The following is a 27,820-nucleotide window of genomic DNA, read 5'->3' as shown; positions in this document are numbered from 1 at the left end:
TATTGACCCCTCTGCCTCAGCCATGTGCATCCAAGCAGAGTCTAGCCAACCAGCATGTGCCAAAGAGACTGCTTCAAGAATGGGCATGTGCCCCAAGTCAGGGCAGTGAGATTCAACTCTGAATCTAGAACAACCCCTGGGCTTTTATTACTTCTACCAATAAATCGACCATCCTTCATGTATCAGGCCAGTCTGAGTTGGGTTTCCTGTCACTGGTGACCAACTGATTACATTGTATCTTAAGATTTGCTTGTAGAAAATCTCTGTCTGGGATATTTGTCTCCACTGTGTGTTGGACATTTATTGAGCGTTGACTTTACATCAGGTACAGCTACAAGTCCATGCTGGAGTTGGGCTCGCGCCGTGAGGGTGAGAATGGATCAGTGAATAGTCAGAGCTGCGATCTTGCAGACAAAAGGGAACTTCCGGTTGCAGGTGTTATCATTCCATGACCTCAGAGCTGTGGCAGAAAAAGCAGAGACTCTGTGTGAAGGTACACCTACCACAGTAAAAGTGACCCCACCATCCCACCAAAGTAAAAGTCCTCTCCAATAAGCCTGGTGTCTACATTGGCAACCCTTTCTTGCTGATGCTTGATGCGGCTGCTGTCCAGCCTTACTTTCTCCTAATAGGGCTAGTGTTGATTTGGTATTGTGGAGAGGCAGGACAAGCCTCACTCATAGGCTTGACCCAGCTCTGACTCCCAGGCTCCCAGACGGCTCCCAGAAGAGCAATTTGCTGTTCCATGCCTCCCTCCCCTAATCAGAAGAAGAAAAAGGAGCAGTTCAGTGTATGGATCTGGAGTAGATATCGAAACCCAGCTCCACAAGTTGCTTGCTGTGAAAACTCAAACAAATCACTTAATTTCTCTGAGCCTCAGTTTCTTCATCTATAAAGTGGAAATATTAATAATTTTTATTTCTCGAATTCGTATGAGCAGTGACGATGTTCACGATGATGGTGATGACTGCTAACAGCACATGCAAACCACTGTAGTCGCTTTATGTCCCTTATCTTCTTTTTCCTTCCCATCAACCCTGTGAGTTAAGTGTCACTAGCCCGGAGAATCCCAGGGATGGGGAAGCCTGGTGGGCTGCCGTCTATGGGGTCGCACAAAGTCGGACATGACTGAAGTGATTTAGCAGCAGCAGCCCCATTTTATGGATGAAAAATCTGAGGCACCAAGAAGTTGGCTACCCAATTTATAAGCGGTGGAGCTGGAGTTCAGACAAGGACATTCAACTCCACAGTCTATGCTCTTGCCACTGGGCGTATCAGCTGTATCTCCTTCAGTGCTCAGAAGAGCCCTGGGGGTAGGACCAATGATTAAATACATTTTATAGACAAGGAAAGCGAATCTCAGAGAGAATAAGCTATTGCCTCAAGGACACAGAGTTAGAACGCAACATGGCCGGGACTTCAGCCTGACTGGGCACTCTTTTCACTACCGAGCCTGCGCCCTCTTCCTGGCTTCTGTTTGTTCTAATGTCCATGAGCGCAAGCCACATTTAGTGCGTTGGTGAGCTGACATAAAAGCACCATCCTTTGGTCTCTGTGCAAGTTTCTTGCTTTCTTTCTTTTCATGCTTCTGTCTCTAATGTCTTTTCATCCAAATCACAGTTTGCATATCAACAACACGCCATTAAATATTATTTAAAATGCATCCACCACAGAGAATGGCCACGTCCCTAACACCCACAAGGGACCTCTGGTCACTCTCCAAGGTGTTTAACTCACAGTGCCTTGACCACCCCTGGTGCCTCCCAGCACCCCTGCAAGAACCCTAGTCTCAGGGGCACCCACCGCTGGTGGGCCGGTACCATATCTGCACGCAGTCCTCCTCTTCTGGGTCTGCATGGACGCCGTCATCCGGCTGGCTCCCATCCCAGTAGCTGTAGTCATAGGGTGAGCCGTCTGTCCATTCAAACTTCCCTTCCTGGGGGGGTCGCATCCAGAGGCAAGGAAGCAAGCCAAGGAGAGAAAGATCAGGCATTCAGGCCATGTCCAGCTTGGAGTAACATCTAATGCCTTCATACCTAACAGTGCAGAAGCCCTCACTTTTATCTGATATACTATTATTACCACCATAACTGGTAATGGTGAAACCATGTGGGCACAAAAGCCCCTCCATGTCCCCTGCCTCTTGCTTGTAGAAAAGCTGTAGTCTCCCAGGCCTCTCGTGAGTCACAGAAAAGCAGGTTCAAACAGTTAATGATTAGGACACTGGAATCACAGAATCTTTAGTTCCTCCCTGAAGATATAGATGACAATGTCCAATGCACATTCCTGAGTTGTTTTGCAACTACTGTAATTGGCACAAGAGGGGAAAAGCTGACTGCATGATGACCAGACTGAAACTCTGACAAGCTTCTCCATCCTGTGCAGTACTGGATCTATGGCTAGCACAGTACCCAGAACTGGCTTCAAGGAAATGAGGACAAACTGATCCTGGAGTTGAAGGATCAAGATGATGCTGATCTGACCACTGCGCGACAAGTTTCATGATGACTGTGGGAGCTGCTTGTGCTGTTCTGCATGCAGCCCCCTGCCTGTGCACTCCTGAAACTCCCCTTTGAAACCTTTGCCTCCTAACCAGCAACTGGGAGACAGTTTGCGGGACCCATCCGCCATCTCCCCAGGTTTTCAAAATACAGCATCTTTCTTATCCCACCAACCCTGTCTCTCCAACACTGTCCTTTTTTTTATTTTCAGGGTTTCAATTTTTTTTTAAATTTTATTTTATTTTTAAACTTTACAATATTGTATTGGTTTTGCCAAATATCGAAATGAATCCACCACAGGTATACACATGTTCCCCATCCTGAACCCTCCTCCATCCTCCCTTCCCATACCATCCCTCTGGGTCGTCCCAGTGCACCAGCCCCAGGCATCCTGTATCGTGCATCGAACCTGGACTGGCGACTTGTTTCATATATGATATTATACATATTTCAATGCCATTCTCCCAAATCATCCCACCCTCTCCCTCTCCCACAGAGTCCAAAAGACTGTTCTATACATCAGTGTCTCTTTTGCTGTCTCGTATACAGGGTTATTGTTACCATCTTTCTAAATTCCGTATATATGAGTTAGTATACTGTATTGGTGTTTTTCTTTCTGACTTACTTCACTCTGTATAATAGGCTCCAGTTTCATCCACCTCATTAGAACTGATTCAAATGTATTCTTTTTAATGGCTGAGTAATACTCCATTGTGTATATGTACCACAGCTTTCTTATCCATTCATCTGCTGATGGACATCTAGGTTGCTTCCATGTCCTGGCTATTATAAACAGTGCTGCGATGAATATTGGGGTACACGTGTCTCTTTCAATTCTAGTTTCCTCAGTGTGTATGCCCAGCAGTGGGATTGCTGGATCATAAGGCAGTTCTATTTCCAGTTTTTTAAGGAATCTCCACACTGTTTTCCATAGTGGCTGTACTAGTTTGCATTCCCACCAACAGTGTAAGAGGGTTCCCTTTTCTCCACACCCTCTCCAGCATTTATTGCTTGTAGACTTTTGGATTGCAGCCATTCTGACTGGCATCAAACACTGTCTTTTGAACAATGAGCAGCCAAGCCTGAGTTTGGTTCCAGCTCTGGCTGGTAATATTACTAGCTGTTGTTTGTTGAGGGCTTATTATATATCATGACAGGTGGGCATTTTGTCCTCACCATCCTGCAAAGCAGAAATTGTCATCTCCATTTTACAGATGAAAAAACTGGGACTTAGTCTACCCAAATTCACATAGTTAATAAAGCATTAGTGCCAGGATTTAAACCCAGGTTATCTGACTCCAGTACTCAAGACCCTATGCTATGCTATGCTAAGTCACTTCAGTTGTGGCCGACTCTGTGTGACCCCATAGACAGTAGCCTACCAGGCTCCCCTGTTCCTGGGATTCTCCAGGCAAGAACACTGGAGTGGGTTGCCATTTCCTTCTCCAATGCATGAAAGTGAAAAGTGAAAGGGAAGTCACTCAGTCGTGTCCGACTCTTAGCGACCCCATGGACTGCAGCCTACCAGGCTCCTCCATCCATGGATTTTCCAGGCAAGAGTACTGGAGTGGGGCGCCATTGCCTTCTCCGCTCAAGACCCTAACTATTACATTAAAAATTTTTTTTCTACCAGTGAATGGAAATCATCCTTCATCATTTTTTCTATCTGTCCAAACAGTGTGTATTTTTCTTGCCTGCTGTGGAACCACTCTGACCAATTACAAGAAAAGTCCTGTTGGGAATCTGATTGGTGTTGCAATAAATGTGCAAATTAACTGTGGAAAGAATGACTTCTTTGCAATGCCCCGGAACAAAAGTCATTTCTCCATTTATTTAAGTTTTTAGAAGAGTCTCTCCTGACGCATCAATGATTATGGAAGCCACGTTGTATGATGGAAATTGCACACACCTTCTGGGAGAGAGACCAGAGCCTGGGATTCCAGCTCCTCTCACTTCCTAACGCTGCAATCTAGCCAACTTACTTAACTTCTCTGAGCCTCAGTTTCCACACCTGTAAAATGGACTGAATATCTCCCTCAGAGAATTATTATGAGAACTGAATGAGGTTAAAAGCACTAAGAGACTTAACTAGTGCCTTGCATGTAGTGCCTAGGACTGAAAAGAAAAATATAAAAGCAAGTCCTTTTACTGTCTCACTTGTTGTTATTATTCTTAAGTCTTGTAATACAAGTTCCTTAACTCTAACTGTATTCATAAGCCAATTTTAAAATTACTATTATAATGGGACATTTTGGTTCTTTTTTTAATTTACAACTTCTATACAAGTTCTTGCCAGGTCAATTCTACTGATTGTTAAACTATCTTTACTGAGCCTGGCCACTATTGTTACTTCTGCTCACTGATAGCAAGTTCGACCACCCTAAATGAGCTCTTGTGTCAAGAGAGCTTGTGTCAAGCACAGGCTAAATCTTTTACATATATTGGCCCATTTACTTTGTACAACCAGGCACTGTTATTATCACTCCATTTCATAGCTGAGAAAACTGAAGCCCAGAGATGTAAAAAAAAAAAAAAAAAATTCTCTCAAAGTCACCTGTGTGTGTGTGCTAAGCTGCTTCAGTCGTGTCTGACTCTTTGTGACGCTATGGACTGTAACTCACCAGGCTCCTCTGTCCATGGGATTCTCCAGGCAATAATACTGGAGTGGGTGGCCATGCCCTCCTCCAGGGGATCTTCCCAATCCAGGGATTGAACCCATGTCTCTTACATCTCCTGCATTGGCAGGTGGGTTCTTTACCACTAGCGCCACCTGGGAAGGCCCCAGAGTCTGCTGCTGCTGCTGCTGCTGCTGCTGCTAAGTCGCTTCAGTCATGTCCGACTCTGTGCGACTCCATAGACAGCAGCCCACCAGGCTCCCCCGTCGCTGGGATTCTCCAGGCAAGAACACTGGAGTGGGTTGCCATTTCCTCCTCCAGTGCATGAAAGTGAAAAGTGGAAGTGAAAAGTGAAAGTGAAGTCGCCCAGTCGTGTCCAACTCTTAGCGACCCCATGGACTGCAGCCTACCAGGCTCCTCCATCCATGGGATTTTTCAGGCAAGAGTACTGGAGTGGGGTGCCATTGCCTTCTCTGCCAGAGTCAGCTGCTGCTGCTGCTGCTGCTTAGTCGCTTCAGTCATGTCCGACTCTGTGCGACCTCATAGACGGCAGCCCACCAGGCTCCCCCGTCGCTGGGATTCTCCAGGCAAGAACACTGGAGTGGCTTGCCACTTCCTTCTCCAATGCATGAAAGTGAAAAGTGAAAGGGAAGTCTCTCAGTCATGTCCAACTCTTAGCGACCCCATGGACTGCAGCCCACCAGGCTCCTCTGTCCATGGGCTTTTCCAGGCAAGAGTACTGGAGTGGGTTGCCATTGCCTTCTCCACCAGAGTCAGCTACCATAAACTAAATGGTAGAACAGGTGCTGGAAATGGAATCCTATTCCCTGCAGTGCTCCGAGGCAGGTTTGGAGGTGTACATATAGGAGAGATGCTCAGGATGCAGCTTGCCCGGGGTAAGTCAGCAGACAAAATCTCCAGGGGGAGTCTGCTGTGATAGTGCCAGGTATGTGAGCTGGCCCAAGCCAGCCCTCTTTGGCCTTGTTCTCCCATCATCATTCCACCTACTCCTGCCCCACTGCCTCCCAGACACACTGGTCTTTAGTGTCCTTGAATGTGCTGTGACTCTCCCACCTCAAGACCTTTGCCCATGCTGTGCTCTCTGCCTGGAATGTTCTTCCTCTGACTGACTCCTATTTGTCCACTGGACATTAGCTTAAATGTTTCTTATTTAGGGAGGCTGCGGCAGCTGTAGATGTGCCCTGCTCAGAGCTCCTTCAGGAGGACCTGTTGGGGGAGCATGGCTGAGTGACAGCTCCTTGGACCCAGCACTGCATTCACAGGGAGAACATGCTTCCTTCATGATCACAGGTATTAGTGCTGGCCCACTCCTGCCCAAGTGGGAGTCCTGGGATGGGCATCCTCTGCCAGGGGACATCCCATTGGCTTAGCCAAGACTTTCCAGAGTGTTCTGCAATCTGAGGCTCTCCCCATCCCGCCCTCCCCCATCTCCTTTCACAGGGCTCATCATGGGCTGAAGGTTTTCCCTCCTGCCACGTACCTGTCTTCTTTTTCTCCTTTGCAGATATTTTCCCTCAAAAGGCTCTTACCCATCTAATCAAGTTTTTGTGTCTGTTTTTTTGAGAATCCAAACCTAAATGTAGCCCATCACTGCCCATCTGATACGTTTCCATCCTCCTCTCTTTCACAACGCTTATCGTATTCTAACTGGGGTGTCTTGGTGTCTGATTTCTCTGTATGCAGGGCATGTGGCAGGGACCAGGCACGTAGGTTCCACATGAAAAGCTGGTTAAATCAAAGTGGAATCTTGGCTGGAGCTCCCAAGAGGGCCTGATGGCCAGCACTTCCTCACCTGCCTGTGATCATGAAGCCCTGTCCAGATGTCAGCTGGGATCCCAGGAACACAGCTGTTCACAAGGTCGTACACAAAGACATTCTCCTCCCAGCTGCAAAGGTAAGAAACCCAGGTGCATGTTACTCGTTGCCTCTTGGCGCAGGATTGAGTTGCAAATTGACAGCAGCCTTTGTTAACCCTCCTGGATCAAAGTAAATAGAGGATGTGATGCAATCTGGCTTTTCTCCTTTTTCTTTTTTAACTAGGGCACCCACGTGGGCTGTCCTGTCAGGGGCATTTCTGCATTTTTTCCATGCTAGTGCAAAGCAGGACTCAGCACTGTTATTCAGCCTATAAATTTAAGTCTATCTCAAAAACACTAGTAAATAAGGTGGATTATATTGAAGAGACAAAAAAAGGAATTGACATTGTATTGCACATACCAAATAACAAAAATCTCCACTGAATGTTCTTGCTCTTTCTCAAAAGCCCCCCATACAGTGCCAGTCCTTACATAGCCTCCTCTCTCCTAATTCTTTTTCTCACAGGACGTCTTCAAAATCTTTGGGTTTGCTGAAAAATTCAGCTAGAAGCTTGAACTTGCATAGTCGACTCAGCAAAACCAAATCCTGCAATTAACTATCCACCCTCTTCAACAGGTGTCTTAGGCCATTCAGGCTGCTACAACAAAATACCACGGTCTGGGTGGTTTATGAACTATAGGAATTTATTTCTCACAGTTCTGGAGGCTGGGAAATGCAAAATCAGGGTGCCAGCATGGCCAGGTGAGTGGACCTTCTGGGTCCATACTTCTTGCTGTGCCCTCACATGGCAGCAGGTGACAGGGGAGCTCTGTGGAGCTTCTTTTATAAAGGCACTAATCCTATTCATGAGGGCATCACCCTCAGAGCTTAAGCATCTCCCAAAGGCCCCACTTTCTAACACCATCACATGGGGCATTAGAATTTCAACATATGAATCTTGTAGGGACCAAAACATTTAAAACACAGCAGAAAGCATTGGTGAAATTCTCACCTCCTATTTCAAAGAGCTTATAAAGTAATTTACCTAACAAAAGAAATTGGTGGAGGACCCTGGAAGTAGTCTGTGCTGACTAAAAAAACACTCAATCCATAACTCCTTTCAAAACAGGATTATGTTGAGGTATCCTTTACGTTGCAACAGATGACATCTGCTCCTAATGGCTTCTTCTAAGTGACCACTCTCTATAGGCTGCCACCTTGTCTAGAACACCTGCCCATCAATTTCATTTTGCTTAAGGTGTTGGTAGCAAGTCAAAGCACACATAATGCTGTGCTGTGTGTGCTTAGTCATGTCTGACTCTTGCAACCCCATAGACTGTAGCCTGCCAGGCTCCTCTGTCCATGGGATTCTCCAGGCAAGAATACTGGAGTGGGTTGCCATTTCCTTCTCCAGGGGATCTTCCTGACCCAGGAATTAAACCCAGGTCTCCTGCATTGCAGGCAGACTCTTTACTGACTGAGCTATAAAGGAAGCCCTAAGCACACATAATAACTCTCCTTAATTATGTGTTTGTGGAAATCCATCCCAGAAACACTCAGAATTCTAGTTCTCAGAATCTTTCTCAACACAGTGTTCTAGGCAGTCTCATACTAGTAGTTGCTAATCAAAATTGTTATAAATCGAATGTGCCCCTCTTCCAAACTCATATATTGAAATGCTGACTCCTGATGTCACTGTATTAAGAGGTGGGGCCCTTGGGACATGATTAGTTCATGAGGGTGAAGCCCTCATGAATGGGATTAGTGCCCTTATAAAAGAGGCCCTAGAGAGCATCCTTGCCCCTTCTGCCTTATGAGCTTGCAGCGTGAAGATGACCATCTGCAAACTGGGGAGTAAGCCCTCACCAGAACTTGACAGCACAAAGCGCTCTGATCTTGGGCTCCAGAACTGTGAGAAACACATTTCTGTTGTTTATCAGCAACCCGGTCTGTGATATTTTTGTAACAGCAGCCTAAATGGACCAAGATAGATATTATTAGAAGCAGTGGAGAGGAAAGATGGCAGGTGAGGCAAGGCTTACTTGCCCTCAGAAAGAAGATCTGATGTGGGCACACTAAGTAAGTGCTGACCTCTTGATACACCCATGATTAAGTGAAAGTGAAGTCACTCAGTTGTGTCCGACTCTCTGTGACCCCATGGACTATATATATAGCCCACCAGGCTCCTCCATCCATGGGATTCTCCAGGCAGGAATACTGGAGTGGAGTTGCCATGTCCTTCTCCAGGGGATCTTCCCGACCCAGGGATCAAACCCGGGTCTCCCGCATTGCTTTTGCTTCTGAGCCACCAGGGTAGCCCATGATTACAATTAATAAAAATAATTAACAACTCTCACTATGAAGCATTGTATTACCTGAGTGCTTGTGCAAGAACTTCAGATCCATTATCTCCTCTAAAATCCTCAATCTTAAAAGCTCAGTGTAACTATTGATGTTTCCCAGCTGAGGATTCTGACTCGGAGAGTTTATGTGATTGGGTAAGATCACCAGGTAGGAAGTGGTGGAGTGGGGACTAGCCTATGGCCGCCTAACTCTAAAGCCCTCTTAATTTCCTCCTTTATAACATCTGCTGTCCCCATCCCCTAAGCTTCCCAAACCTTCAAGATCCTGATTCAGGACTAGTTCTTCCAGGAAACATTCTGTGAGCACCCTCTGTATAATCCTTGAACACCTGTAGCAGAAAGTTTCCATGCTCCCCAGGCTGGGCTGGTTGGCTTAGTTTTCTGCTTCTTGAGGTTGTGTGTGCATGCTAAGTCACTCCAGTCCTGTCTGACTCTTTGTGACACTGTGGACCTGCCAGGCTCTTCAGTCCATAGGATTCTCCAGGCAAGAATACTGGAGTGAGTTGTCATGCCTTCCTCCAGGGGATCTTCCCAAAGCAGGGATCGAACCCGTGCCTCTTATGTCCCCTGCATTGGCAGGCGGCTTCTTTACCACTAGTGCCACCTGGGAGGCCATTTCTCAAGGTCTCTTCTCTCCAAATGGGCTGCAAGGACCACATGGACCAATCTCACACCTTATTTCTATATGGCATCTTATCTCACACCATCACCAATCTCTGTTGAGTGTTGATGTTCCAAGACCACATGTTTTGTCTAACATTAGAGTGGTATGATTTGGGGCGGGTGGGGGGGACAAAGTATTCTTCAGTCCAATGTGTCTTTGCTGTTCGTCCTATCCAGCGAAGCACTGGTATCCCCATGTTCCCCTCTCATGCACAGTTCACAGTGTCCTAGATTAACTGCTGAACATGCATGGTAAGCGGTCATCTAGGGGAATGGCTGCCCTGCCATTAAAATGGCACTAGATCCACCTGGGCTGGCTGGACGGATCCAACACTGGGCTGGACAAAGCACAAGCTGGAATCAAGATTGCCAGGAGAAATATCAATAACCTCAGATATGCAGATGACACCACCCTTACAGCAGAAGGTGAAGAAGAACTAAAGAGCCTCTTGATGAAAGTGAAAGAGGAGAGTGAAAAAGTTGGCTTAGAGCTCAACATTCAGAAAACTAAGATCATGGTGTCCGGTCCCATCACTTCATGGGAAATAGATGGGGAAACAGTGGAAACAGTGTCAGACTATTTTTTGGGGCTCCAAAATCACTGTAGATGGTGATTGCAGCCATGAAATTAAAAGACGCTTACTCCTTGGAAGCAAAGTTATGACCAACCTAGACAGAATATTCAAAAGCAGAGACATTACTTTGTCAACAAAGGTCCGTCTAGTCAAGGCTGTGGTTTTTCCAGTAGTCATGTATGGATGTGAGAGTTGGACTATAAGGAAAGCTGAGCACCAAAAAACTGATGCTTTTGAACTGTGGTGTTGGAGAAGATTCTTGAGAGTCCCTTGGACTGCAAAGAGATTCAACCAGTCCATCCTAAAGGAAATCTGTCCTGGGTGTTCATTGCAAGGACTGATGTTGAAGCTGAAACTCCAACATTTTGGCCACCTGATGTGAAGAGCTAATTCATTTGAAAAGACCCTGATGTTGGGAAAGATTGAAGGCAGGAGGAGAAGGGGATGACAGAGGATGAGATGGTTGGATGGCATCACCGACTCAATGGACATGAGTTTGGGTAAACTCCAGGAGTTGGTGATGGACAGGAGGCCTGGCGTGCTGTGGTTCATGGGGTCACAAAGAGTCAGACACAACTGAGTGACTGAAATGACAGCCACTTTTGTTCAATGGCACCTGCTTGGAAAACAATTTCAATATTTGATTGTATTTTCCCCATATGTGGTCAAAATAACTGGGAGATAGAAATGCCCGAGGTGCTACTGTTAAGTAATAAGGAGCGAAAATCAAATGAACTTAATTCAATTCAACTGTCACTTGAAGCAAAAATGGAAATTATTAGGTAAGCTGAAAGGATGAGAAACTTAAACTTTAATTAGATGCTCCATGAACATAAGTTGATTGTGTGTTTAATTATGAAGGAAAAGAACAAAATTACAAAGCATGAAAAAAAAAATGCCAGAATTAGAGAATTGGATTGTGTCTCAGAGACAAGATGTAATTAGAGATTTTATAATATTGTCTAGCTTTATGGGAACTGAACTTGGTTTATAACAGATGAATGTGTTGTGCAAATTCAACTTTTCTACATGTTTTCAACAAAGTATCATATGCCAGAGTGGAAAACTACCTGTATAAGAGAGGACATGCTAGCATAACATTTGGGGAACATTTATACAAGAGAAAAAAAAGAAGGATGTCAGGCGTTGAGAAGAGAGAAAGGAGGCAAGTTGAGGCAGAAAAGAACAGAATTTGAGTCAGGGGCTGTTGGAAAACCCCAAATCTACCTGGAATCCTAGTGCCTATTAAACCAAGGGCTCCATGGGGCAGGCTGGGCTGTCCTTCCTGTGGACCAAAGGGAAATCATGTGGAATCACCTTTAAATTTCCTCTTTATTACATATATTTAATTTTCCTCTGCTGCTACTGCTGCTAAGTCGCTTCAGTCGTGTCCAACTCTGTGCGACTCCATAGACAGCAGCCCACCAGGCTCCCCCGTCCCTGGGATTCTCCAGGCAAGAACACTGGAGTGGGTTGCCATTTCCTTCTCCAATGCATGAAAGTGAAAAGTGAAAGTGAAGTCGCTCAGTCATGTCCGACTCTTCGCGACCCCATGGACTGAGTTTTTGGGAATTTATTTTATCCATCTTTATACGTGCCAGTCATACACTGCGCTGGACTCTGTATCACAGGAGATTTGACTCTGAACACTGCCTTGCTCAGGCTTCCACATCAGCTGCCCTCCATGCAAGGGGAGGCACTGATGGAGGCTGGGAGGGAGAGAGAAGCCAGGGTGATTCGTTCCCTCTCTGCCTGGGAAGGTGCTGTCAGGGGCTGCCTGGTTTCTGCAGCTCCAGCTCGCATAGGACTGAACTGCCCTCCAGTTAGGGGTAGAGCTAGCTTCCTGCTGGTGTGAATCTTTAGAAAAACTACTGCGTCTTTAAGTTCTCAGAGTCTATCACTTGCGAATATATGAAACTCCATGTTAAATGTTCATAGAGGTTTCTGTTTTCCTGGTCAGATGTTGATTGCCTCACTATATTCTTCAGAACCACCAAGGATATAGTGGATACACTGCTAGATGAATCAATGTGAGTATTCAAGAGGTGTTTTTTTTTGTTTTTTTTTTTAACTAAGATTGAGGACCCCTTCCCTGTTTGTAACAAAATTCGGCAAGCCTAAAGAACCAACCAGGGTTCTAATTTCAAGGCTTGGAGATTCTTGGAAAATCAGGCAAGATTGTAAATTTGTAGCTGTGGCAATGGAACGCATCACATCTGTCTTCAAAGAACCCACAAATCAGCAAGGAAGTCATATGTGAAAAGAAGTCATGAAAGTGATGAAGAAAGGGCTCCTGGGCAGGTGGATGTGCGTAGTCAGTTGCTACCAAGTCTGGGGTGACTTCAGTGCAGAGATGGCAGAGCTGAGTCTGGAAGGTTAAGGAAGAGTCTACCTGGAGAAGACAGGGATGGGAGTTCCCAGTGGGGGTAACAGAATGTGCAAATATGCAGGAGTAAATGGGCTAGACCACACTGGAGAATGTCAAGATGGTCAGTGTGGCTGGGGCTTGGGAGGCATGGAGGAATGTTGAAGGAGGCTTGGTGGGTGGGCTATGGAACCCAGCTGCTCAGGTTCAAATCCTGGCTCCACGATTTCATAGCAAGATACCTTCTTGGAGCCTTAGGTTCCTATCTGTGACATGAGGGTACCAACCTAATATGGTTTACAGGCACTTGATGCTTAGCATGCATGCTAAGTCACTTCAGTTGCGTCTGACTCTTTGCAACCCCATGGACTGTAGCCTGCCAGGCTCCTCTGTCCATGGGATTCTCCAGGCAAGAATGCTGGAGTGGGGTGCCAGGGGATCTTCTCAACCCAGGGATCAAACCTGGATCTCTTGTGTCTCCTGCTTTGGCAGGCAGGTTCTTTACCACTAGTGCCTCCTGGAAAGCCCAAATCTTAGGAAATAAACATCAGTTATTATGCTTTATGTTATGCTATTTACATGTATGTTATATGGATTGTTTCATTGGTTCAACCCCGCTGTGATACTGAAAAAGGCATGGCATAAGTTTGGCACTTATAAAAACGGACTTTCCAGCCTGCTGTTTGCAACCCTTGCTAAATGCTTTGTCCTCTACTGCCAAGGCCAGTTTCAATGACAGTAACAGCCGAAATTACCAAAGAGAAATACCAGCGGAAGACACCGTTCTCCACATCCCTTTCCAAGGGGGTGCTTGACTGGGCTACAAAGGACAGAGGAGTCCACTCACCTGTGGATGGAGGCCAGTTTGGCAGACTTCCTGCCGATGGAGAACTCCGAGCAGTAGAAGTCAGCCTCCGCCCAGGTCTTATTGAGAGGGAAAAATCTGTAGCAGTGGCCTTTGAACTCCATCCAGAACAGTGGGCACAGGGAAGCCTGGGGCAGCTCTGGCATGGCTGGGGACAGAGAGAAAACGGACTGGGAAGTAAGGCTGGCCATGCAAACATTGATGCTATGGCTTATGACATCTTTTAAAGTATAAAAGTAAAAAGTGATCCCAGTATGAGTAACACAGGCATAAAATTTACAAAATAATAAAGGCAATATGTACTCATTATAGAATCAAGATTGCCGGGAGAAATATCAATAACCTCAGATATGCAGATGACACCACCCTTATGGCAGAAAGTGAAGAAGAACTAAAAAGCCCCTTGATGAAAGTGAAAGTGGAGAGTGAAAAAGTTGGCTTAAAGCTTAACATTCAGAAAACAAAGATCATGGCATCCGGTCCCATCACTTTATGGGAAATAGATGGGGAAACAGTGGAAACAGTGTCAGACTTTATTTTTATGGGCTCCAAAATCACTGCAGATGGTGACTGCAGCCATGAAATTAAAAGACACTTACTCCTTGGAAGGAAAGTTATGACCAACCTAGATAGCATATTCAAAAGCAGAGACATTACTTTGCCAACAAAGGTTCATCTAGTCAAGGCTATGGTTTTTCCTGTGGTCATGTATGGATGTGAGAGTTGGACTGTGAAGAAGGCTGAGTGCTGAAGAATTGATGGTTTTGAACTGTGGTGTTGGAGAAGACTCTTGAGAGTCCCTTGGACTGCAAGGACATCCAACCAGTCCATTCTGCAGGAAATCAGCCCTGGGATTTCTTTGGAAGGAATGATGCTAAAGCTGAAACTCCAGTACTTTGGCCACCTCATGTGAAGAGTTGACTCATTGGAAAAGACTCTGATGCTGGGAGGGATTGGGGGCAGGAGGAGAAGGGGACCACAGAGGATGAGATGGCTGGATGGCATCACTGACTCGATGGACGTGAGTTTGAGTGAACTCCGGGAGTTGGTGATGGACAGGGAGGCCTGGCGTGCTGCGATTCTTGGGGTCGCAAAGAGTCGGACACGACTGAGCGACTGATCTGATCTGATAGAATCCTTGGAAAACGTTACTGCCTTAGAGTGTTTTTCTTCTTGTCATGTTGAAGGCAGTGATTTTTTAAAATGCAATTGTGATTATATTGTCCATAAACCCCTATCTGTATTCTGATTTCTAAAAATTAGAGTATAAGCATTTTCCCTCATATCATTATAAATTTCTGTAAACATTGTTTCAAACAGCTCTTGAATACTCCCCTGAGTGTCCACCCCCCCCCCCCAAGTTTATTTAATCATTCCCCTATTTTGGTCTAATTAGATTGTTTCCTCTTTTTAAAAGAAACAATTAGACAAAGTGCTGAGATGAACAGCCTTGTCTACAAAGCTTTTGCAACATTTCTGATTTTCTGGGGAGAGATTTTTAAGGCTTTGATACAATTTGCTAAATTGCCTCCTGAAAGCAATTTCTACTCCCACGGTGATGTCTGAGAATGCCCACCTCATCACGCCCTTGCCGGCACTGTTCCCACTTTAATGGCACTCTTTGCAAATTTTATAGGCAAAAAAATGGTATCTTATTTCAATCTGCAATTCTGGGCTCTCTGGCGAAAGTGGATATTTCCCTACATGTTTAATGACAAACAGCAGCCAAGACTATTTATATATTTAGCCTATGACTACTGGGGTTCAGGATGTGTTCTTAATTCTGAAAGGGGACAGTAAAGTTCTCCAAAGTCTCAGCCCCTCTGGGGAGCCTCTTCGTGTGGTTTGGAAAACCACGATTGAAGAAGACCAAGCCGGGGAGAAAGGCATGCTGAGAATCTGCCTGGAACTTGGATGTGTGGCTCATCTGTGAGAGCAGGTACTAGGCAGTGGTGAAATTGTTAGACTGGGGCCCAGAAGCCTGGGTCCCAGCCCCAGCTCTGCGTCTCAATGCCATATAATGCTGGCACCTTCCTTTCCTTCTCAGCGGTCAGGCTGGCACCTCTTGAGGTGCCCAGGGTGTGGATCTTTGCCTTCAAAACCACTCTGTTAGTGGGCTGGGCTCATGAATAAGGAAGTAGTGGACTTCGTTTACTGAGCATTTATGATGTGCCAAAGATTTGCTGGGGCTTCCCTGGTGGCTCAGTGGTAAAGAACTCACCTGCCAATGCAGGAGATGCAGGTTCGATCCCTGGGTGGGGAAGATCCCCCCGAGAAGGAAATGGCAAGCCAATCCAGTAGTCTTGCCTGGGAAATCCCAAGGACAGAGGAGCCTGGTGGGCTACAGTCCGTGGGGTCACAGAGAGTTGGACACGACTGAGGCTCATGAGCACAAGCAGTATATGTACACGTACAACTCTATGAATTTTTCGGGGAAGGAAACGGACAGTTGCTTTAATCAACAGAGCTGAGTTTCCCTGGTGGCTCAGACAGTAAAGAGTATGTCCGCAATTCAGGAGACCCAGGTTCAATCCCTGGGTCAGGAAGATCCCCTGGAGAAGGAAATGGCAACCGACTCCAGTATTCTTGCCTGGAAAATCCCATGGATGGAGGAGCCTGATGGGCTGTAGTCCATGGGGTCACAAAGAGGTAGACATGACTGAGCGGCAGCTTTCAGCTGGGGGCTATCTGTCCCTGATGAAAACCACTGGGCTTTTCTGTTTGACCAGAACCAGCCCTCCCCTCATCCCAGGCTGCTGTACTGGTCAATCCTGGCTTGTCCCACCCCTCCCCGCCAGTCCTGGCCAATCGTCTTTCAAAGAGTGCCAGTATCCAAACTGACCCACTGGGGTCAGCTGATCCAAAATCTGCTCTCTTAACCCTCCCTTATATGCAAAGGGAGTTATGGACTTAGTGGGCTCAGTACCCCTGGCTCTTCCCTGCTCCTCTCTGGACCTCAGTCTCCTCCCTTCTCAGTTGAGAGCACTGGTCTAGAAGGACATTGCCTCGATGCTGAGAGGGCTGAAGGACCCCTTGTGAGGCTGGATGTTGCTGAGCTCCCTGTGGGGACTTTGCCAGTGCCTTCCTCACAGACAGAGGCAGCTGAATCAGCCTCTCTCAGGGGTCACCTTTTGGAGCACTTCCCCCTTTAGCAGCAGCGGCAGCAGCCCTGTTGCATGAATGAGAAGCAGCAAGTCATTTCCATCTGCTATTCACCCATCACTTATAACCAAGGACACACACTGGTGAGCACTTGGCCATGTCTGTGCAGGAGCTGGCTGGAACAACTGGCCCAAGACGATATTTGCTGATGCTAAATGACTTTCCCCACTCTCACCCACCCTACAATTATTTTACATCCTAAGTATTCATACTAGAGATGGAAGTAAAGGATATAACCATCCCAGTTTGCCCAGGACTGTCCCAGTTCTAAATCTGAAAGCGGCACATCCCAGCCCCCAACCCCCACCCCTTATTTGATCTCCTGGAGCAGTGGTTCTCAACCAGGGTGATTTCAATTCCCAGGGGACAGGAAGCAATGCCCAGAGACATTCTTGGTGGTGGGCCTGTTGGTATCCAATGGGTAGAGGCCAGAAATGCTGCTAAACATCCTACAATGCCCAGGACAGCCCCCAAAACAAAGCATTTTCTCACCCGAAATGTCAATAGGGGGACTTCCTGGTGGTCCAGGGGTGGTCCACACTCCCAATACAGGAAGCCTGGGTTCAATCCCTACTTGCCGCAACTAAATATCCTGCATGACGCAAACAAGAGCAAAGACCTTGCGTGCTGCAACTAAGAGCTGGGGCAGTCAAATAAATAAACAAACATTAAAAAAACCCAAAACCAACAACAAAATGTCAACAGAATTCCCGCCCTAGATGGAAAGCCGAATTCCAAAATGTAAAATAACCCCACGGAGCCACAACACAAAACATCACAGCAAATGTTCACACTCCTCAGCCCATCTGTAGTTTCTTCAACAGAAATGCACCAGAAAACTGGTTAGAAGTAGAGTTCAATTAGAAGTAGAGTTCGGGTTCGTTCTCTAATTTTAGAGTTAAAATGTAAAACTGTCACAAACCCGTGGCTTAAAAGCCCCGCGGCCAGAATACTGTGGTTAAATTTAACAGTACAGACTTCATGGAAGGATGGTGCAGAGGGCAAGACTTGCTTTTCATCCCGAGTCTGAGATAAAGCAGACAAACTTCTTTGTCATCTCTCCCACGGCAGGAGGATTGCCCGCTATGGGACCCACTCCAGTACTCTTGCTTGGCGAATCCCACGGACAGAGGAGCCTGGTAGGCTGCAGTCCATGGGGTCGCTAAGAGTTGGACATGACTGAGAGACTTCCCTCTCACTTTTCACTTTCATGCATTGGAGAAGGAAATGGCAAGCCATTCCAGTGTTCTTGCCTGGAGAATCCCAGGGACGGGGGAGCCTGGTGGGCTGCCGTCTATGGGGTCGCACAGAGTCGGACACGACTGAAGTGACTTAGCAGCAGCAGCAGCAGCATCCGGTGTAATCTTCCCCAGAAGGTGGAACTTTTTACCTTCTCTCTGCCCTATGAGGGGATGCCTCTCTCAATGTTCTGCTTTAAATGGCTCAGCCGTCATCCCTCCGCCCCGGGTGGATGTAAAACCCTAGCCTAGGTATTAGGAAGGCTGACTCCGCACCCGGAGTGCTGCTGTGCATGTGCCCAGTGCTTTGGTTTCTTTCTTTCGTTTCCTGCCCCTGGGCACCCCAAACACTTTCCTGGAAGCCCAGCTTACTTTTCAGTGGATGTTTGTAAAGTTTATCCGCATATCTAGATGTCTATAGTGGAGCCATTTTCTGCTGTCCAATTTACCATAAGGTCTGATCTGGAAGTTTCCACCCTCGTTGTCCTCTCTTTTCTTTTCCTTCATTAAAAAAAACCCCACAACTTTTAATTTTGGAATAAATTTAGCTTTACAGATAAGTTGCAAAAATGGTATACAGAGTCCTTGAATATACTTCATTCAGTTTCTCCTAATGTTACCATCTTAACATTTCCATGGTACATTTGTCACAACTAAGAAATTAGTATAGATACGTACTCTTCCCAGGTGGTGCTAGTGATAAAGAACCTGGCTGCCAATGCAGGAGACATAAGAGACTAGGGTTCGACCCCTGGGTGGAGCGGAGCCCTTGGAGGAGGGCACTGGCAACCGGCTCCAGTACTCTTGCCTGGAGAATTCCAGGGACAGAGGAACCTGGCGGACTACAGTCCCTGGGGTGACAGAGTCAGATGCGACTGAAGCAACTTAACACGCATGCACTCTTCACTAAACTACAGGTTTTATTCAGATTTCACCAGTTTTTTCTTTACCTGTTCCCAGATCCAGCCTAGGAGACCCTATATATTCACTCTACCCTTGTGTTTTATTTGATATCAACTATCTTTGCTATCAAATACTATCACTATCTTGATTAAAGCAATTGTTCCTTTCTTTCTCTAGAAAAATGCACAGTGATGTGTATACACATACACACACATACACACACACACACAGAGTCTCCCCCTATTATTTTTGGCCTCACTGCGTGGCATGTAGGATCTTAGTTCCTGACCAGGCATTGAACCCTTGCCTCCTCAGCGGAAGCAAGGAGTCTTAACCACTGGACTCCCAGGCAAGTCCTATACACACACACTTTTGATTAGACAAAACTGACAAGAATTGGCTGGAACTGGCCAGAACTGCCTGGCATTGTTGGATATCTTCCCCAAATCATCTTTACCTCTTCTCTTTCCCTTTCCTCGTATCCAATCAGTTTTTAAGTCTTGTTTATTCCACCTCCCAGTACCTCTCCAATTCCTTTCTCTCTCTCCTTTTTCTTCCTTCCTTCCTTCTTTCCTGTCTTCCTCCCTCCTCCTTCTCCTTCCCTCCTTCTCTCTGTCTGTGTCTCTCCCTTCCACATTCTTCCTTCCCCATAGTCTCTCACAGAAACTTCCTCAATTGTCTCTTGGCTGTTCTTTCTGCCTCATCTCACCTTGTAGATCCAGAGAGATCCTTCCAACACCCTGAGCTGGTCCTCATAGACGCCCTCCAGGAGTGCCCGTCGCCTTTGGGAACAGCGCTCCCTCCTACCCCTGCAGCTTATCCCATCCCTCACAACATGTTCCAGATTTGCTTCAGCTCTTGTGTGTTCAGCTCTGCAGATACTTGCCTTGGCCTGTCTTCAGCCGATCTGAGTTTCTTCCTTGAGTCTTGGCTGTGCGGTGGCTTCTTTAGGGAAGACGAGGTAGGAGTTTCTCTGAGAGCCCCTAGAGCCCCTGCACCCACCGTTCACATGTCCCCATCAATTCTTGCTCAGTCTGGCCTCTCCCTGCTCAAGGTCTTCTGTGGTCATCCCTCTCCCTGGTGCTTGGCACATAGGAGGTAACTAGTTTTGAATGACTAAACGCATGCCAGGGAATCAAACACTGCTCCTTTGGGTCACTGTCCCTTTGGGGGGGCGGGCAGTGGTGAGAAGGGTGTGGGCACCACCCATGTGTCCTGATGCCTCCAAACTGGTCTATCTTGACTCTAGGATGGTGTGCCTGGACTTTTCCAGCTGAGCACTGAGGGCACTGACTGACCCCAGTTTTCCATATTGTTTAGCACAGTGGCTGCTGGACAAGGGGTATCTGCCTCACCAGGGAGCTGTTAGCAATGGAGAGCCTCAGCCCCCACCTTCCCGCCCTCCTCCCCACTCCTGGTCCCTTTGATTTTCTCCACTGAGCAAGTGGTGGTTATGGATGCCTGGGGTGAAACCTACCAGAAAATGGGGCTGTGACAGGTCACTGCTCAATTAATTCCCTTTCCACCTGGGCAGGCACAGGCCTTTAATTGGGAGGACCTGGGAGACACAAAGGAGCCGCTTGCCTGCACTGGAATGGTAATGAACTCCACCCTGCCTGGCATCCCACCGCTCTGCCCACCCCCCACTTCCTTTACTGGCATCCCACCGCTCTGCCCGCCCCCCCACTTCCTTTACCTCTGGGATTTTAGAAACAAGCATTAGAAGAGTTTCAGAGGACTTTCATCAACCTGCAGCTCAAAGTAGCCTTGGCTAAGCTGTGTCTCCTTTGTAAAGAGATGTCTATAGTTTTACAGCTTGACAGGGAGTGATGGCAACATAATGACCAGGGCCCACCCTACTGAGCTTCCACCTGAGCCACGTGATGTGTCAGGTATTTTGTGCATAACAATTCATTTCATCTTCCCACATCTTATAAGGTAGGTATCATGATTCCCCCCCGCCCCGCCTCCCACCTTTATAGATGAAGAAACCAAAGCACAGAGAGTTTGAATGACTTGCCTGAGGTCACACAGCACCTAAGTGGAAGACCTGCATGGCTCCAGACCTAATTTAGAGATTCCTGCTATATTGAAGCCTGTTGCCCTGTCTCAAGCCTGATGGTCTGGTCATTCATTCATTCCCTTATTTGTTCAGAAAGTCTTATTTGAGCACCTATTTGGTCTCAGTAGTTGGTATGTACTGGAGATACTGTGGCATATTATATAGAGGTAACCTCTGACCTCATGGATCTTACACTCTGTGGAGACTGACCTTAAGAAAAATAAACACAGAAATAAAATGTCATTAATACATAGTTAATATGGCTTTCGGAGAAGGCAATGGCACCCCACTCCAGTACTCTTGCCTGGAAAATCCCATGGATGGAGGAGCATGGTGGGCTGCAGTCCATGAGGTCGCTAAGAGTCGGACACGACTGAGTGACTTCACTTTCACTTTTCACTTTCATGCATTGGAGAAGGAAATGGCAAGCCACTCCAGTGTTCTTGCCTGGAGAATCCCAGGGATGGGGGAGCCTGGTGGGCTGCCATCTATGGGATCACAGAGTCGGACACGACTGAAGCAACTTAACAGCAGCAGCAGCAATATGGCTTTGTGTTGTACAGGCAAAAACTTGAGGGAGCAGCTCCAAATAATTTCAGAAATTTGTCAATTGTTTGCCCCTTTTCTCTCCCGAGTTGAACTGGGTGTCATCCCCACCCTGCCTGCATGGTGCCCACTGGTGATTACAATGACACCAGAGTGAGTCCCCTTCCTGGATGGGGAAAATGCAGGGTGTATAACACCCATTATACAGGATACAGGATCACCAGAAAGTGGTACATAACCCAGATTTAGAAACCCAGAGAGCTTCCTGGAGAGGGTGATGTGAGACCCCTACTGAGACCTGAAGGATGAGGAAGAGTCAGAAGAGTTCCAAGTGGAGGGCATAGTATGTGCAAAGGCCCAGAGGTATGAGAGAGAAGGGGGCATTTGGAGAATTGCAAATGATTCAGCCTGGCTGGGAATTTGAGAGAGGGATGAAGCTGGAGGTGATGGGGTGGGGGGGAGGGGGTTGGATGTGGGGGCGGGATGCACAAAGAAGCTTGTTGCTCTGGAAACCAAGAGGCCAAACTACATGGTATTTTACCTCAATTAGCAGCACCGAAGGCCCCCAAGGTCTCCCAGCTGGGGTGGGAGTCAAAGCTTTTGGAAGCTTTGAGCTTGTTAAGGAAAGAGGACACGCCAGCAGAGTTTGGGGCTCATTTTTTTAATCTCTCTTTTTTAAAAGAATAAATTGTCACCTTCCCACACGATCTGGCTGTTCGCTCCCCTGGCCCCAATCCAGCCTCCCACAAACACACTACCCTGCTGCCTGCTACCCAGATCAGCCTTGGGAGCCAGCCGGGAGAGAAGGGGGCTCTGGGGGCTACATTTGCCCCCCTCCACATCACTACTGGGCCCCAGATGTCCCAGAGGGTCAGAAGTGTCTCCCAGTGTCTGGGAAGCTGGCCCTTGGGAGAGCTCAGTCACCTTCAGCACCTCCCTGATCCATACACCCCACCCCCAGGGGGCCTTCCCACTGAGTCCTGGCTGTGGTGTGCAGAACTACTGGCCTCAGGCCTCTCATGCCTGAGCATTGCTTTCCTTTCTCCAGGGCTGCTCTTGTGGCCATATGATACAGAGGAGACAGCACTGGGTGGTTTTTTATTTTGCTCATAAGGGTGGCCATTCATTGCATGCTAAGTATACCTGTTGAGACCAAACTGGGGGTGGGTATCTGTATCATCCTCCCTTTACAGATGCAGAAACTGAGGCTCAAAGAGGTTAAGCCCCCACTGCTAAAAAGTAGCAGTGTCAGGATGAAACTCAGGTCTGAAACACTCCAGTGCCTACAGGAAATATCTTTTTTTGGTCTTGTTTTCTCATTTGTAAGACAAACATATTAAACACCAAATTTAACAGTGTAATGGATTGAATGTTTGCACCCGACCCTCAGGTTCATATGTTGAAATCCTACCCCCTAATGTGATGGTATTTGGAGATGGAGGCCTCCAGGAAGAAATTAGGGTCATAAGATGTCATAAGGGTGGACCCCTGTGATGGGGTTAGTGCCCTTATGAGAAGAGAAGAGACAGAGCTCTCCTCTCTGTGGCCATTTGCAAGATAGGAGAAGAGCTCTCACCAGGAACTGAACTGGTCAGCACCTCAGTTTCAGAGTTCCCAGACTTTAGAACTGTGAGAAATAAATTCCAGAGTGTTAAGCCTCCCAGTCTATGGTACTAGGTTGCCAAAAAGTTCCTTTGGGTTTTTCCAAAATGTCTTATGGAAAAACATGAATGAACTTTTTGGCCAGCCCAATATTTTGTGATAGCAGCCTGAGCTGACGAAGAGCATCATAATCAAGCAAATAATTCGTTTCCTGGGTGCTTATTTGGCTTGAGGTCTGTGCCCTCAAGTCACAGTCTGGAGGCAGGAACACATGGCACACCTCGCCATGAGTCCTTACATGCTAAGGGACATTCTAGAAGTGTGTAGAGGGCTCTGTGACCATAGACGGGGGACAGGGAATAGGCTAGCATGTCCAGGTTGGGGGGCACTCTAGGATCCAACTCTATGGTCCAGGCTAGAGGGTGCAGAGGGATGTACTCTGGGAAGCAGGGACTCTCTGTTGCCCAAGCCTTTGTGTGCCAGCCTCAGAGCTTAGACTCTGGAGTTAGATTACTCTACTTAGAAACTCAACTCTTTGTGCCTCAGTTTTCTTCTCTGTAAAATGGGCATGATGATAGTGTCTACTTCACAGGTAAGCCAGTGTCTGACTCATAGTAGGCATTCTAGTAAACATGAGATATTATTACAGCAGAAACAGCCTCAGCCCTGGAATATTCCTGGAGCTGGGAATATTCCTGGTGCAGGAAAAGAAGACGAACCAGGCCCACTGTCAATAAGGACTGTGTTTTGGCTGTGTGCCCACCTTCATGATCTGCACAGGCTCACCAAGACCCCAGCTAAGCGCTCTCTAGTTCCACATCAGCACACACACTCACACTTACACACCCAAACACTATTCCACAGTGCCAGCTTTTTGGCGGGGAGAGGAAGAGGCTACAGAACATAACTGATTCTCCCTCCCCAACCCTGAAGCCCTGTAGGAGCAGGCTCTGAGCATCAAAACACTTTGTTAGAATTTCCTTTGCTGTGAAAAGTTCTTGTCTCATGAGCCAAGGAAAGGAAGCTTTTTGATGGTTATGGTTGAAGAATCATAATAGCAAATGTTTTGGTAGACTTTACCAGGTGCCAGGCCCTCTTTTCGGAGAAGGCAATGGAACCCCACTCCAGTAAAATTACCTGGAAAATCCCATGGACAGAGGAGCCTGGTAGGCTGCAGTTCATGGGGTTGCTCAGAGTCGGACACGACTGAGTGACTTCACTTTCACTTTTCACTTTCATGCATTGGAGAAGGAAATGGCAACCCACTCCAGTGTTCTTGCCTGGAGAATCCCAGGGACGGGGGAGCCTGGTGGGCTGCCATCTATGGGGTCGCACAGAGTCGGACACGACTGAAGTGACTTAGCAGCAGCAGCAGGCCCTCTTTTAAGCACTTATTATTTGTGAATCCACATAAGGTGATCAAAGCCAGGTTCTGAGAAAGGTTTTAGGAAAAGGATCTAGTCTGGCTAAATCCTCCCAAGTCTCAGAATTGTCTAAAGCAGGGAGCAGGGGTCCCCAACTCCTAGGCTATGGACCAGAACCAGCCTGTGGCTTGTTAAGAACCAGGCTGCACAGCAGTAGGTGAGCGGTGGGTGAGTGAGCAAAGCTTCATCTATTTACAGCCGCTCCCCATCACTCACACCACTTGAGCTCCACCTCCGGTCAGATCAGCGGCGACATTAGATCCTTATATAAGCACAAACCCAACTCTGTCTGTGAAGGATCTAAGTTTGCGCGCCCCTTATGGGAACGATCCTACCCCTCCCCAGCGCTGCCTCACCACTAGTCCATGGGAAAACTGTCTTCCAGGAAACCGGTCCCTGGTGCCAAAATGATTGGGGACCACTGGTCTAAAGGTTTGTTTCCAAAGCAGATCTAGGGGTATGGCTGAGTTGTACAATTTGCATATATTTGCATGTTCATGAAAGATCCAGAGCAGCGGGATTAAGGGGGAATTTTACACCTAAAGGTTAGGGGTGCAGGAGAAGAAGACGAACCAGGCCCACTGTCATTAAGGACGGGTTTTGGCTGTGTGCCCACCTTCATGGTCTGCATGGGTTCACCAAGACCCCAGCTAAGCGCTCTCTAGTCCCACATCAACACACACACACACTCACACTTACACACCCAAACACTTAGCTCACACATTCTCTTCCGAAATCACTTTGCTCTAGTGGATTTGTCCACTCAGGCTTGAATTGGGCTTTCCGCTGGGCTGGATGGATGATGACCTTGGCCAGATTATTTAGCTTCCATAGGCCTCAGTATGTACAACTGTAATGTGGAAGGATCAGGCTGAGTGGACTTCTGGGACCCGTCCTTCCAACTCTAACTCTGAGGTCTCCAAAGTTGCTGGGTTGGCAGGGATCTCAGTCTCCCTATCAGTACAATGGGACTGAGGCATGGGGCTAGATGTCTGGAAGTGCCTTTTTGAAGGCATTTCTGTCACAGCAGAAAACTGTGTCTTTTGGCCAATTCTATCATAACAGCAACAACCACAGTGGCAGAAGTAATAAGGTAAAAGCCATTTTTCAAGTGCTTACTATGTGCTAAGCTCTTCACTTGCATGATCTCCTTGAAGATTCTCTAAAACCATTATTATCTCCACTTTCCAGAGGAGGAAACTTGAAGCTCTGAGAAAGGTCCCACGGGCAAACTAGTGAGAGAGGACTTCCCTAGTTGCTCCCACTCTCAGACTCAGCCTCAGGCCTTTGCACTTACTGCTGGGCAGAAAGGCAAGATCTTGGAACACACAAATATCCTTTGAAGATATTCTGTCCAATTTCCCTCCTGTTTACCCATTGCTCAGATGAGAAAGTTGAGGCACAAAACAAGGATGCAAAGACACCATTATGGACTGAATGTCTACGTGCCCTCCCAAATTCCCATGTCAAAGCCCCAACCTGCAGTGTGATGGTGTTTGCAGGTGGAGCCTTTGGAAGATGATGAAGGTTAGATAGAGTCCTGGGGTCCCCATGATGGGATTAGTGGCCTTATAAGAAGAGGAAGAGAGACTAGAGCACTCTCTGTCTCTCTACCATGTGGCCACTTGCAAGCCAGGAAGAAGGCCCTCTCAAGGTAACAGATCAGGTGGCATCTTGATCTTGGACACGAAGCTTCCAGAATGCTTCTTGTAGTTGAAGCCACCCAGTCTGTGGTATTTCGTTATGGCAACCTGAGCTGACTAATACAAACACTCAGAGAGTTTATGGCAGACCAGAGCCCCTGATGCTTGCCCAAATGAACTGACCACGCTTTACATCCTTCATCACTAGGGTTGCTAGATTAAAAAATGCCCAGTAGAATTTGAATTTCAGATAAACAAGTAATTTTTAGCATAAGATATGTCCCATGCAATATTTGAGACATATTAAAAAGTGATTTATTGTTTACCTAAAATTCAAGTTTACCTGGACATCAGGTATCTATCTGGTAATCCCATCACCCTTCTATTTAGTTTCACCCCAACACTGTAACAGCTCAGTAATATGGTCTTATGGGGATCTTACGGATGTTTTATTACAGTATTAGTTCTATTTTAATAGGACAGAAATAGTATCTATGCCATAGAGTTATTGTGAGGATTAAATAATTCCATATATAAAAAGTGCTTAAAACAGTGCCTGGCGTATAGGGAGGGCTACACAAGTATCAGTTGTTGTTATTGGTATTATTAATAGTTTTAAAACAATGTTTGGAAATCACCCTCCTGGTAGAGGTGACAGGCAAGATCCTCTGCCTTGAAGGGATTAAAGGATTCAGGACTCTTCCTACCCCAGAGTCAGCACCCTGACCTCCCTATTGAGTTGAAGCCCAGTGTCCTTCAAGTGGGACACTGGGAGGCCACATGCCTGTGTCTGATGGGTCCCAATTCCAGGGGATCCAGAAAATTTGCAGAGCTGAGTGTCACTAGGCCAGGCACCAGGGAGGTCACTAGAGGAACCCCTGTGTCCTCCTGTGTTACCAACGCTATGGCACAGCAGCAAGTCTGAAAGCTCCCTGGGAACAGCTATCACAGCCAAGGTGAGGGTGGGCAGCTCAGATGCCAAATCCCTAACAAAAACATCATTTTTAGATCTTCTTATAGTGTCAGGCATTTTCCTCACATTATCTCATCTTCCTTGCACAGTAGCCCCAGAGGGGGCCATTGTGACCACTGTTTTCTAAAGGCAACCGAGGCTCAGAGAGGTCAAGAAACTTGTACCAGGTCACACAGTTTTCAAGATGCAATGCTGGGCTTTTTCACCAGGTCTCTTTGGGTCTGGCCCTAGGACAATGTCCATCGGCTGGAGGGAGAGGAGCTCGAGGGGGGCTGTCAGGAAGCTCGGCTTGGCCCCCCAATATTCCTTGGGTCAGGCAGGCCTGCAGCCTAGTCAGTGAGGCCTCAGTGACAACTCAAGTATTTGCAGATGTCCTCCTCTCCACCTGCTCCCTGCCCTGGCCCCAGTACTCACCTGGGCTGATGTTGATGTCCGTCTGCGGAAAGGCCTGCGCGGAGAGAAGGGTCAAGACGGCCACGGTCCATAGCCCCCACTTCTGCAT

General features: G+C 47.1%; 1 protein-coding gene across 2 annotated transcripts; it reads right to left on the bottom strand.

Moving 5' to 3' along the window:
* Nucleotides 1-123: 123 nt before the first annotated feature.
* On the bottom strand, nt 124-27,820 carry CLEC19A (C-type lectin domain containing 19A). 2 transcript variants are annotated; one of them, XM_086375568.1, is made up of 5 exons: nt 27,733-27,820; nt 13,748-13,913; nt 6,930-7,113; nt 1,804-1,936; nt 124-460 (listed from the first exon to the last, which is right to left on the bottom strand). In XM_086375568.1, exons 1-5 carry the CDS (start codon nt 27,818-27,820, stop codon nt 381-383), a joined length of 651 nt encoding a protein of 216 aa, XP_086231694.1. In that variant the 3' UTR covers nt 124-380. The 2 variants fall into 2 exon arrangements, with proteins under 2 accessions (XP_086231694.1, XP_086231695.1); XM_086375569.1 differs by lacking the exon at nt 27,733-27,820 and having other exon boundaries at nt 6,930-7,023; nt 13,748-13,905.

This window comes from Bos grunniens, chromosome 25 (genome assembly GCF_055505025.1).
Source record: "Bos grunniens cultivar Pamir isolate PY7600 chromosome 25, Bosgru_T2T1.0, whole genome shotgun sequence".
Classification (NCBI taxonomy): Eukaryota; Metazoa; Chordata; class Mammalia; order Artiodactyla; family Bovidae; genus Bos; species Bos grunniens.
The sequence above is the reverse complement of the archived record's forward strand: the minus strand, read 5'-3'. Positions and strand labels throughout refer to the sequence as shown.

Bases quoted from the DNA above. Each gene is read 5' to 3' on its own strand.
- CLEC19A (XM_086375568.1), bottom strand. From the start codon at position 27,820: ATGCAGAAGTGGGGGCTATGGACCGTGGCCGTCTTGACCCTTCTCTCC. The intron at 13,914-27,732 runs GTGAGTACTGGG...CTCTGTCCCCAG, and splicing joins GGACATCAACATCAGCCCAG to CCATGCCAGAGCTGCCCCAG. The intron at 461-1,803 runs GTGGGTGCCCCT...TTTCTGCCACAG, and splicing joins ATGGTACCGGCCCACCAGCG to CTCTGAGGTCATGGAATGAT.